Below are 12,590 nucleotides of genomic sequence, written 5' to 3' on the forward strand. Positions count from 1 at the left end.
TGGTGTCTGTAATACTACTTGTAGCAAACAACACACAAAGCCCAGATCTTTGCTCTGGGATCACAGAGGCTTCCATGACTGAGAAAGCATATACATGACATGCAGGGTATGTGGATCAGGGAGTGTTCCAGGAGAGTACCCTTTACTATTGCTTTCCAGTAACCAGTTCTAGAGTATTTGCCTATGATTTTAATTTCTTGTTCCCTACAGAGGACCACAACCTGGTGAAAGTGGTGGAGCTGGTGGATGCTGTGTATGCTCCATATAAACCCTACCAGCTAAAGTATGGCGACATGGAGGAGAACAACCTTCTTATACAGATCAGTGCTGTGCCTCTGGTAATGTCTGATAATGCTGCAGGACTAGCCGTTTATCAAGCATGCTCTGTGCTAGGCTCTTGGCTCTGTGTAGCGGAGGGTTGGGGTGGGGTCAAGTTTATATAAGAGGGGAGCGAGAAGGAAGAAGCAAGCTGGATGGCTTTACATGCCTCATGGACTCTTGCAGCCCAAATATGAAATGACGCTACCAAAGCGCTTCCATTTTCATTTCAAATCCCCAGGTAAAAGGCAAAGCAAACAAAATAGAGAGACTTAACTCTTAACTTTCTATCATCTCTTCAGCTTAGTGATTCTGTCTTAAGTTGGTTTTTTGCCTTTTGTCTTACGGGTCTCAGAGCAGGTACCCTGTGTGGGCACCGAGGGGTCAAGGCCATCTCTGTGTCACATAAGTGTTTGTTCTCAGGTCGTTTGAGGTGTCCAGCGTGAGCTCAGCTGCTACAGAAGCATTGATTGAATGTTGATGTCTGCAGCCTCTAGGGACCTACCTAGGAAGTCTGCCCTCCTCAGTTCTGTTCTTGCCCTGCAGGAGACATTCTCCTCTGTCACAGGGAAGTTTATCCTAGCTATAGGGATGGAAGGTGAAGAACCATTTTAATAATCAGAAAAAGGAGAGAGAAATGAAGAAAGAAAGATGAGGATGAGCTAGCTAAGTTTTGGTTGTATTTTTCTGCCAGGAGTTAATTTCTGTGCTGTCACAGCCACATAAACTGCTGACCGTCCATGTTTGTGTATGTGTGTGTGTGTGTGTTTGTGTGTGTCTGGCTCAGGCTCTTGAAGAGCCATCGCAGTTGGGGACGGTATTTTTTAGGTGATTTAGCCACAGGTGAGTGGGCTTGTCAGTCATCCCATGTAAGTGCTGGCGGGTTCTCTGTGCTAATGGGATCCAGACCAGCATTCTCGAGTCTAATGAGCTTTTGTCTGTCTCTGTCTACTGCCTAGGAGCACGGGGAAGTGATAGACTGCGTTCAGGAGCTGAGCCACTCTGTGCATAAGCTCTTTGGCCTGGCGTCTGCAGCTGTTGACAGATGTGCTAGATTTACCAATGGCTTGGGGACCTGTGGACTGCTGACAGCCTTGAAATCCCTCTTTGCCAAGTAAGGCTGAGGGAGCTGGGGGCAGGGCCGGCTGCCTTGGAGGGTTGTGTCTGTTCCAATTGAGAGTATAGCTGTGTTCCTGCCGTGAACCTTTGGGAGACACCTGTACCTGAGCCCAAGAGGATGTTCTTAAGGTGCTCAATGGGGCATCATTTGCATAGGTGGAGCGCTGGAAGTTATCAACATGTCCATCCAGTGGGCTATGACTAAACACATAATTTAAAAATGTCAGGTGAGCCAGGTGTGGTGTCGCACACCTTTAATCCCAGCATAGAGGCAGAGGCAGAGGCAGGCAGATGTCTGTGAATTTGAGGGTAATCGGATCTGCATAGTTTGAGGCCAAGTAGGGCTATGTTGAGAGACCCTGTCTCAGAAAAACCAAAACCAAACACACACACGCACGCACGCACACAAAAAATAAATAAATAAATAAATAAATAAATAAATAAATAAATAAATAAAAAGTAAAATAAAAAAGTGATGTAAATAGCCTATAGGTGAAATAAGTTACTTACAGAACATCATCCATCTGAAATGCCCAGAACAGGCAAGTTTATAGAGAGAAGTGGCTTCTTGCTTGCCTAGGAAGACACAGAGGAGATGGAGGTGACTGTTAAGGGGTTGGGATGTCATCAGAGGCAGAGTGTGATTTGCATACATAAGGACTCCATGTAACTACCCAGTACCCCCAAAGTAAAACCAAAAGCTTGTTACTGAAAGCAAAAGAAAAAAGGAACAGTTTAGTCACATTTTGTCAGAAGAATAAGAAAGGGGCATGAGGCTGGGTCCTCTGGCCAGGTCCCTGAGGATGAGAGTCCTTGGGAGCTGATGTCCTCCAGTCTTTATATAATGTCTTTGGATCGCACCTGCCCCATCTCTGTTCTCTCCAATCTTTCCCCCCACTTTCCTCCCAACCTCATGTGCTCTTCCTTTTGTATACCCAGGGACTGCTTGGTACTGCCAGTGTGCACACGTGTGCCAGGCCATTTACTGGCACATGGTAGCCTCTTGGGGGCTTCTTCTTAGAAGAAAACTGACTCTACTTCCCCCAGCAGCCATCAGTGGCCAACAGCTCCTCAGCTAGGGGTGGAGCTTCACGGCCCCTCCCGCCCCTGTGCTTGGACGTCCTGGGGCTTGCTCTTGTGTAGATGTGCTGTCAAGCACACAGTCACAGTCTCTGTGAGTTCACGTGTGCATGGCGCTGTCATGTCCAGCACATGCTGTTATTTCTCTGCAGATGTCCACTACCTCTGGCACTTACAGTCTTCCATTTCTCTCTGATGACCCCTGGGTCTGAGGTCAGGGATGATAGAGCTGCCTCCTTTAGAGATGGACACCCCACAGCCTCCTGTTCTGTGCACATTGATAGACTGTGAGTCTCTGCACTAATCTTCATCTCCAGTAAAAAGAAGCTTCTCTGGTGAGGACTGAGAGGCGCACTGACCCATGGGTCTAAAGAGGACAATTTAGTTGAGTGATAGTACTAGGTTTTCCCTAGAGCCTGTGACCTAGACAACTGCAGGTTTTTGCTGATGCTAGCAGTACAAGGCAGTGCATGAGTTTCATCTTGTGGATCGGCTGTTAAGTCCATTTAGAAAGTACTTGATTACTCCCGTAATATTCATGCAACTCTTACACTAGTGGGCATATCTTGCCCTAGACGCCACACGCTATCAAATAAAAAAAAAAACCAACAAAACAACAGTGTTAGATATGGGTTGTGTCTTTTTGAGTTGTTGGTCGGTGGAGTCCCATAGACTCCTCCAAACAATATGGATTATTGCTATTGCTCTTGGTTACCCTTCAGAATTTGATTATAAGACTCTGCTTCTGAAAACATTACATATTTGAGTCTCAGGATATGGGGAAACCAAACTGGCTCCAGCTGGGAAGCTTCACCCTATTGGATAGCTTTCATAGTGCTGGAAGGATCTGTGCACACTACCTCGGGGTGTGCAGAGAAAAATAGTCAACAGTCTTACCCAGCTGTGAACTTGATGAACTGCACATGCATTGTTATGCTCTCCAAGGACCCCTCTGTGGAAATCTGTTTCTCCACGAAGTTGCCCTGTATTTCCAGGCTCCTTTACTGAACTGAATGCTGTTTTGCTTAGGATGTTAGGGAGCTCTTGTCATTCCAGAAATACCAGGCTCGCCCTTCTGAGCCCAGTGTTCTTGGCTGTGGCCATCAGCCCCACCCCAGGCAGCCCTGTTGAGGCCTTACAGGTTAGAGGTTTGTCCAGATGAACCTTGGTGTGTGTCTGGAAAGAGAGAAGCATTAGTAGCAAGTGTAGTGTTTACTTACTTATTTATTATTTTAGGTTGATTTTGTGTGTTTGGATGTTTTGCCTGCATGTCTGTTGGTATACCACGTGCTTGTCTGCTATCCCTGGAGGTCGGAAGGCAGCACTGATACCCTGGAACTGCACTTACAGATTGTGGGTGCTGGGAACTGAACCCAGGTTTCTGCAGGAGCAGCCAGTACTCTTAATCACTGGGCCAAGTTTCCAGGTGACTCCCACTCTGCATCTTTTTTAAAACCTCTTCTCATCCTGCCATTGTCAGGATTTTGTGGGTGGAGAGCTTTTCTTTTGAGATCTAAAAACTATTCTGTAAAGTAGTAGAAATAATGCTTTTAGACATAGTTCTCCCCCAATATAAAACACACAAAATGTAAAACTATGCCCCCCTTCCATCAGCTTTCAGTCCTTTCCACAGAGGTAGTTGTGGAACGCTTTGTTTTTGGTTTTCTGATTCTTCTTTGCAAATGAGTAAGACTTGATCAACTTTATCACCTTCCTGCTGTGAAAATGAGATCTTGAGCTTTTCTTTAGCTCTTACTCCTCTGAGCACTTACTGGCCTTACTTTTCTTCTGTTTGTTGTTTTTATGATTGAAAAATAATTTATATTTGCATTGAAATTTACTGTATGCCAAAGTATATGGGGCAGTGAGGTCACTGTCTCTAGAATTTGGATATTACCAATATTGCTGAGTTTATAAATGGAGTTGAAGCTAATTTGATCAGGGTTCAAGTGTCGCGGGAGAGGAGGACTTGGGGCAGGGTGGGAAGGTGGGGCAGAATGAACGTCCTGACGTGTGCTCTGGCCCTGCACACTAAGTTAGCCCATGCAAGGCTACAAGGAGTGACTTCACAGCTGTGGAAGGCATGAGGTGCTGGAACTGGCTCAGTCTGGCTCAGCCTGGTCCTGGCACCTTAGGACCTGACTTTCAGAGTCTTTGCTTCCAGCAAACTAATGTCAGTGAATGGAAGAGATTATGGTTGATGTCTCTACCAGTGAGTAGCTCTCTGGTGGTGGACACTTGAAGCTGTATATTCTGAAAGCGAACCAAAGAGTCTAATCTATTATATAAATAATGGGGTAAAAGCTACACCGTGTTCTGCATTCTGGACTGAGGGATAGTGAAATCCTCGTCTGCTCAGCAGCCCAGGAGTAGCCTGTTCTTGTCACATTTGTCATAGTTTCTAGCTGCTGGCAGTTGTTTAATTTCCCACAACTGAAGCAGTTATGTCCCCTAACGTTTCCTGCCAGTCTGCTCTGGAGGCCTCTGCTTGGAAGGTCTTTGTGAAGGGAGTTGAGTGGTTGTGCAGTGTCTGCAGGTTGTAGAGTGTACAAGGTCAGGTCTTCCACTTCAAAGGCTTGGGTTTTCTCTTCTCTACACAGCCTCCCTCTCAGGCCCAGGCATCACATTCTGCTCTGTTCGAGGGAGGTTAGCCTTCTTGTGATGCACAGATGTTCTAGGGACATAGCTCCCCACCCCCACCCCAGGACATAGCAAGGAAATTTACATTCTTAAAAGCATACCTCACCAAGAACTTTCATTTCATGCTTTTCAGAGATCATATGCTATTTCATTTATTTGTAAGATGATACAGAAGGCATCATTAAATCCATTTTAGAGATGAGAAAACTGAGGTCTGAAGATATAGAGGCCTGAAGTCAAGGTGTGCTGAGTGCCATCAGAGCAGCCTGTGAGGGTCTCCACCTTGAGTCTGACTCTGTGCTCCTGGGTGCTCTTCCCTGCCAGTGAGCTTTAGTCTTCCTGCCGTGACTAGTCTAGACTTGAAGATTTGCTTGCAGAAGTACCCAGGATGTCAGTAACTGCATTACAGTGGGCTGTATGTTCTGCAGCCTTTCTAGAACCTGTTTCCAGAGAAGCGCATGTGCTAGCATGAGTCATCGGGCAGCGGTGTCTCTCAGCTTGTTGGTCACTGGGTTCCATTTGGTGACCATCACCTCCCTCCTCCTCCTAAACACCCCTAAGGGCTCTCTGTCCTTTATTAAATGGCATGGAGATTTTTCTGTAGCACGAATCTTAAAAGGTCTTATTAATAAAAACAAACCCAGATCCAGGTATTGGGGTGAACACTGAAAGATCAGAGAGACAGAACAGGCCACAGCTACCTCACCTTGCCAACTCCTCAGCTGATTCTGTTTCCTCAGACTGGAAGCCTCTGTGTCCTCATTAGGAATGGATCTCAGCTGAACTGCTGCTCAAAAGCCTAAAAGCTTAACCAGCTCTAGTTCCTGATCCTCATGCCTTATATACTTTTCTGCTTCCTGTCATTACTTCCTGGGATTAAAGGTGTGTGTCACCATGCCTGGCTGTTTCCAGGGTGGCTTTGAACTCACAGAGATCCAGATGGATCTCTGCCTTTGGAGTGCTAGGATTAAAGGCGTGAGTGCCACCATTTTCTGGCCTCTATATCCAGTGGCTGTTCTGTTCTCTGACCCCAGATAAGTTTATTAGGGTGCACAATATATTGGGGAACACAATATCACCACATTTTTCTGTAGCCAGAGGTTCCTAAGTGTTCTTACTCCATGACAGGACATTTGCAAGGTGGACAGTCTGTCCACAGCTGAGGAATTTCAGCTGTCCTTAGAGCTGCTGTTTCCTCCCTAGGTATGTGTCTCATTTCACCAATGCGCTCCAGTCAATTCGAAAGAAGTGCAGACTGGATGACATTCCTGCCAACTCCCTTTTCCAGGAAGATTGGACCGCTTTCCAGAACTCTGTCAGGTAATATGGATGCTGCAGTGTAAGTGTGTGCCGAATGGAGCAAGCAGTATGTGTTTATGAGGTACTCCTCTTCCCCTTTCAGTGCCTTTGTTTGTCTCTTTGTTTTGAGACAGGGTCCCTTGTGTAGCCCTGACTGTTCTGGAACTGGTTATGTAGACCAGACTTTGGCTTGCCATAGCCTCCCAAGTGCTGGGATCAAAGGTGTATGTGATCCTGGTTCAGCGCCTTTTTAAAAAATAGTACCTAAATTTAAACAGCCAATAAACAAAAAACTCAAACATCTGCCAAAACAAAATACCAGAAATATCCTTATAATTTGTAAAATATATTTTTTAAAGATTTATTTTTTTCTGTATATGAGTGTTTTGCCTGCATGTGTCTGTGTACTATGTGCCTGCAGTACCAGAGGAGACCAGAAGGGGGCATCAAATCCACTGGAACCAGAGTTAAGATAGCTACCACACGGGTACTGGGAACTGAACTTTTGTCCTCTGAGAGGGCAGCAAGTGCTCTTAATCACTGAACCATCTCTCCAGCCCCGTGAAATATTTTAAAAAATTATTTACAAATGCCTTGTCTTCTTTGATGACAAACTCTTTTACATGTGGTATGAGATCCCCTTTCCCCACAACCAGTGTGTTGTTGTTTTTTTTTTTTTTTTCCAAAGCTTAAGTATACAGCTGTATTTTGGAGCATACAGCTGAGCTGGTCTGTCCTGTTTCGGGTCTAAGAACCACAGCACTTACGAGAATGCCCTTGGAAAGAATCCTGCAGGAGCTGAGTGGCAGGCCTCGAGCCGAGCCTCTCATGTTGTCAACAGCTACACTCTGAAGAGCTCATGTGACTTTTGGGCCACTAGGTAGACATGCCAGTCAGTACCTGGGGAGTGTGATCAGCAGTGTCTTAGGAAGGTTTGGCCCTGGCGTGTTCAGCTGAAAAGTCTCTGACCCACAGACACCACTTATCATCATAGCATTTAAAAGAATTTTGCATTAGTTGCCAACAGGTAAAGCCAATTGAACACAATCCAGATCTCTGAAATTGCCTACAAAATCTGAGGCGGTGGCGCTGAGTGGGTTAGCAGCTGAAGCTGCTGACGGGTGTGTTTAGAGAAACTGCTCTTTATGGAGCTGGATTCCAGCTGTTTCAAGCTGTTCTTCAGCTGACCCACTTCGTCCACTCCACTTACACGGCTTGCCTGACCCCGGCCCCACTGCCTGGGTGTGCCACATGGTAACATCATGGTACATGCGGTGAATGCCAGAGCTCAGACAGCCACTGAAGGTGGTCCGGGTGAACCAGGATTACCCAAGATCATCTTGGGTTACCATCTCATGGTCTTTATTCTGGGCTTTATGTTTATGGACTGTGATGCTTTGGGTGCTAACTACATGCCCTCTCCTGTGGGGTCTTGGCATACCAGGAAATACTCTGCACAAGGCTGTTCTGGTGCACCTGAGTTGGGTGGAATATTTTACTTTCTCATAAACCTTTCTCATGATGGAATGCCCAGATACCCTGGTGATGACAGGCACTTTCAGAGAGAGTTAAAAGTTAACTAGGCTTGAGATGTTTTGAATCTTTGGATTTGTCCCAACCTAATGGGTTTGCTGAAGAAGGACCAGTAACTAGAGTCTGCGGGCTGGCATGATATTAGGTTATGAAACGGTTATGAAAAGGTTATGAAACGCAGATGTGACAGTCATTCGGGCTTATCTCTGAGAAACAAATGGGTGGATCAACATCTGCCTTTCATGTGTGAGAGGGAGACAGTTTTCTATGCAAATAGTAGCTGTCTAGTAGGTATTGAATAATACATTTCACTTTCAAATTTTAAATAATGAGTACTTCTGGCCAATTTTCTTAAAGTAAAAACCCAGTGTTTTGGAACTGTAAAACTGAGGTAGCATTGGGTATAGTTGTGATTCATAGCAGAAGTGTTAGTAACATGGAGGACATCAGGAGGAACAGGCGCTTGCCTCTGACATTCATTATATGTGATGAAACATTTCAGGGAGGCAGTGCCATCAGAAGGAGCAAATAGTTAGAATTTTTATGAATGAGACTGTGTTTGTCCTGTGAGCGCTGGCATGCCCGGTAGTACTTGAGCTTGAAGTGCTTTATGTTCTGTTTAGGATTATAGCCACCTGTGGAGAGCTCTTGCGCCAGTGTGGGGACTTCGAGCAGCAGCTCGCGAACAGGTAGGAGGGGCGTCCTCGCTCTCCTTGCCCTTCATTCCGTGGGGTTTGGGGCTGGGCGGTATTTGATCCAGTACAGGGACAGAATCTGAAAGCCACGGGGCTGGAGGACCGCTGTCCCTCGATACGAGGTGTCATTACTGTCATCATTAAACATTTATTGAACACCTAAAAGGGCAAGGCTCATCCTACTTGGCAGTAGTCACATAAATCTGGTTAGATATGGAGGCGCCGGTCCAGATGAGGAAATAGTACACATTGTTTCCCAATTATATGTGGGTTAGGCTTCTACTTATGGTCAGTTATTGGGCTCGAAATAAATTTCCTCATAGAGACCGTGTTACGAGTGGTGACTAAGGCCCCCAGACAAGCCCAGAGGATTGAAACTAACCCAGGCAGCCCTGCAGTCCAGGTCCTGGAGTAGAATTCTGCCGAGGGCTGAGAATCAAGGGAGAGTTTGGGAGTCTGTGCTAAGGAAGATCCATTCCAGCCTCTGGTCTCTCCTCTGGGATTGCCAGGGCTTTATGTGGTGTGATCCAGCGTTGCCCTATTCAGACGTTTCCCTGCCACCTTCCCAGCTTCCTTGTTCCTTCATCCTGTGGGAAAAAAGAAGCCTGGTGTGTGGGGTGGTGGTTGCTTAACAGTTACTTTGTGTGTGTGTGTGTGTGTGTGTGTGTGTGTGTGTGTGTGTGTGTGTGTGTTTAGACAGGTCTTTACTATGTAGCCCAGGCTGTCCTAAAACTCACTGTATAGACCAGCTAGCCTTGAACTCACAGAGATCCACTTGCCTCTACCTTCCAAGTGCTGGGGTTGGGATTAAAGGCGTGCACTACCATACCTAGCTGAGAGAAGCGTTGATTTTAACTTTGTTGTCATCAGAAGGTGTGAGTGTTGTCCCCACACTTCCGTTTGTCTGTCCTTACACTGGCGTCACTCTGAATATATGTGTTAGCCATCTCTCCTCCTCAGGACACAGTAATTTTCCTTAATCTTTTGCCTTGCAAAGGGTCAGGAAGGTTTTGGTCAGGAAGGTGAGTGAGGACTGGATGGCTGTGGGGATGAGCTTCTAGCTGAAGTCTGCAGCCTAGAGAGAAGCTAAAAGGCTGAGTCTGCTCCAGTGAGAGACCACACAGCCTCTGAAAGAGTGATGTCATCCTGGAAGCACTGAGCCTGGGGACAGTCACCATCTGTGTTCCCATCTGGGGCACTGCTTGGTGTGTGGCAGCCACCCCATAAAGCTTATCTTATCTCCCATCTGTCACCTTAGAACCCAGACTCTGGCAGAGCCACTCCCCAGGGGCGGCACATGGCGAGGCCGAGCAGACGCTCTGGATTAGGCTGACATCGACTGTCACTCGTAAGGTCTCTTTGCAAAGGCCTGTGGGCTGTGTAAGGCAGAGCTGGCTGTCACTTCTCTCCTGGGTGACTTGGGTAAGATTCAGGAAGATGGCTACGGCTTCTCTGGACCTTCCTGGTGCTCACCACTTTCCTTTAGAGCACTGGTACAAACATCCCTGGCATATGATGGTTCTGTTTATGATTCTTTGGCTACCTGCTGTACATTCAGGAGGAAATGTGTTTCAAATTTTGGTCTTTCTAGACTAGCATTGTTCAGGCTGTGATCCTTTCCTACTGTGCAGGGCAGTAGCAGCCATCCCACAGCTCCTTGTCAGCCCCCTCTAGTGTTGAGAGAGTCTAGAAGTTAGGAGCCTAGAAGGTTGAAGACTTCAGGATGTTTTCAACTTAGGAGGGTTTGTTGGATCTCAGCCCCATTATAAGTCTAGGAGTGCCTGCATTTTTAAGGTCCTTGTAGAGTAGTTCAAATGGACGGTTGGGTTTCAGGAATTCAGTGTAAATGTGCAGGCTTCCGGGGCTGAGGAGAGAATAGCTTGTCTTGAAGGGAAATGAACTGAAGAGCTAGGTGGAATTATAACCTTCCCTCCTGAGTGCACACCCGCTGCACTCTCCAGGCACATTGGTACACCAGTGATGAGGTCGTCTAGTTATGTCTGTGTGGAGAGGAGGCTAAGAGCAGATGTCATTAGTTCACTGGTACAGCAGTGATGAGGTCGTCTAGTGATGTCCATGTGGAGAGGAGGCTAAGAGCAGATGCCATTAGTTCACTGGTATACCAGTGATGAGGTCATCTAGTGATGTCCGTGTGGAGAGGAGGCTAAGAGCAGATGTCATTAGTTCACTGGTACAGCAGTGATGAGGTCGTCTAGTGATGTCCGTGTGGAGAGGAGGCTAAGAGCAGATGTCATTAGTTCACTGGTACAGCAGTGATGAGGTCGTCTAGTGATGTCCGTGTGGAGAGGAGGCTAAGAGCAGATGTCATTAGTTCACTGGTACAGCAGTGATGAGGTCGTCTAGTGATGTCTGTGTGGAAAGGAGGCTAAGAGCAGATGTCATTAGTTCACTGGTACAGCAGTGATGAGGTCGTCTAGTGATGTCTGTGTGGAAAGGAGGCTAAGAGCAGATGTCATTAGTTCACTGGTACAGCAGTGATGAGGTCGTCTAGTGATGTCCGTGTGGAGAGGAGGCTAAGAGCAGATGTCATTAGTTCACTGGTACAGCAGTGATGAGGTCGTCTAGTGATGTCCGTGTGGAGAGGAGGCTAAGAGCAGATGCCGTTAGTTCTCTTGAGTTGGAATTGTGCTTATGGACACTTTAAACTAGTCTTTGCTACAGAAAGCATTTCTAGCCTGCCTTGTTTTCTTTAGCTTGGATGGCAAGCTAGTCCAGGGAGGCCGGACGCCCATGGGCTGCCTGAGATGGAAGCATATATTCCTGTAACTCCGTGGAAGAGAGGAGAAGGCAGTGGTGAAGGCTCCTGGTTACCCACGTGCGGCTGCCGAACCCCTGTCATGTGCCAGGCACGTGCTAGCTGCTAGGGCTGGGTGGTGCAGCCACTTCATTCTGTTCTTACCGTTGTATGGGAGGTGTGAGGAAGACCTCTGGTAGGTGCACAGCAGAGGCAGGAGGCTGCCAGCAGCGAAGGGCCAAGTGTCCGGGGAGGGGAGAGCCTGGGGACCTCCCGAGGGACACACTCAGGAGGGAGAGTGTGTGAGTGTGGAGGAGAGGGGCAGTGGGTGAGCAGAGACCATGTGAGGCTGTGAGGAATCGGTTTTTGCGTGTTTTAGTTTTATCCTGAAGAGCTGAGGCTGCTTCTGGAAAAAAGGCAAAACCAGACTTGCCCTTTGGAAAGTTGGGGTGGATGAGGTGGATGAGACGGACTGAGGAAGGGAGGGGAAGGGATGGTTAGAGTACTTCTTCAGTCCACACCTGAGGGTGCAGTCTGAGGGAGGTGGTCGGGGTGGGCTGCAGTTTCCCACACAGACAGAGGAGCCGACCGAATCGCTGGTGGGTTTCAGCAGTGGGAGCGCCAGCTTGGGCCTCGGGAGGAGGTGGGGAGCAGCTTGAGTATGCAGGTTTCTGAGCAAGCAAGCCCCTGACTGCAGTGTTGTTCAGCAAGCTTGGGGCTGCTGATCTGTTGGTTCCTTTTCGGCCCTTTTATCTTTAAGACAGGGTCTCACTGTTTATCCCTGCAGACCTGGAACTAACTCCCAGAGATCCACCAGTGTCTGCCTCTAGGTGCTGGGATTAAAGGCGCACATCATCACGTCTGCTTTTGTTTTATTTCCTTGATATAGGGTCTAGGTTTGCTTCAAACTTGTAATTCTCCTGCCTCAGCCTCCTGAGTACTGGGATTTCAGGTATATGCCTCATCCTGATTTTTAATAAGTGAGTGCAGTCTAAAACCTGGCATGTCCAAAGCAATTGCTTTCATAAGAAATATTTGGAAGGGAGGGTCAGGGAGTTAGCTGCATTTGGGGTCGTCACAGTACCTCTTCTTCTCCCATAATTCTGCACACATTCAACATGGAGGCTGGATGGTAAGAGTGGGCCGAGGGA

The 12,590-nt window shown here is 47.3% G+C and overlaps 1 protein-coding gene across 1 annotated transcript in view; it reads left to right on the forward strand.

Moving 5' to 3' along the window:
- Cog7 (component of oligomeric golgi complex 7) overlaps positions 1-12,590 on the forward strand; it is a 70,195-nt gene that overhangs the window by 35,387 nt on the left and 22,218 nt on the right. Inside the window, exons 8-11 of the mRNA XM_059267463.1 lie at positions 211-338; positions 1,278-1,432; positions 6,361-6,477; positions 8,613-8,678. Coding sequence (XP_059123446.1) covers positions 211-338; positions 1,278-1,432; positions 6,361-6,477; positions 8,613-8,678 — 466 coding nt within the window. The remainder of the gene's footprint in view (positions 1-210; positions 339-1,277; positions 1,433-6,360; positions 6,478-8,612; positions 8,679-12,590) is intronic.

This window comes from Peromyscus eremicus, chromosome 1, assembly GCF_949786415.1.
Source record: "Peromyscus eremicus chromosome 1, PerEre_H2_v1, whole genome shotgun sequence".
In the NCBI taxonomy this organism is placed as follows: domain Eukaryota; kingdom Metazoa; phylum Chordata; class Mammalia; order Rodentia; family Cricetidae; genus Peromyscus; species Peromyscus eremicus.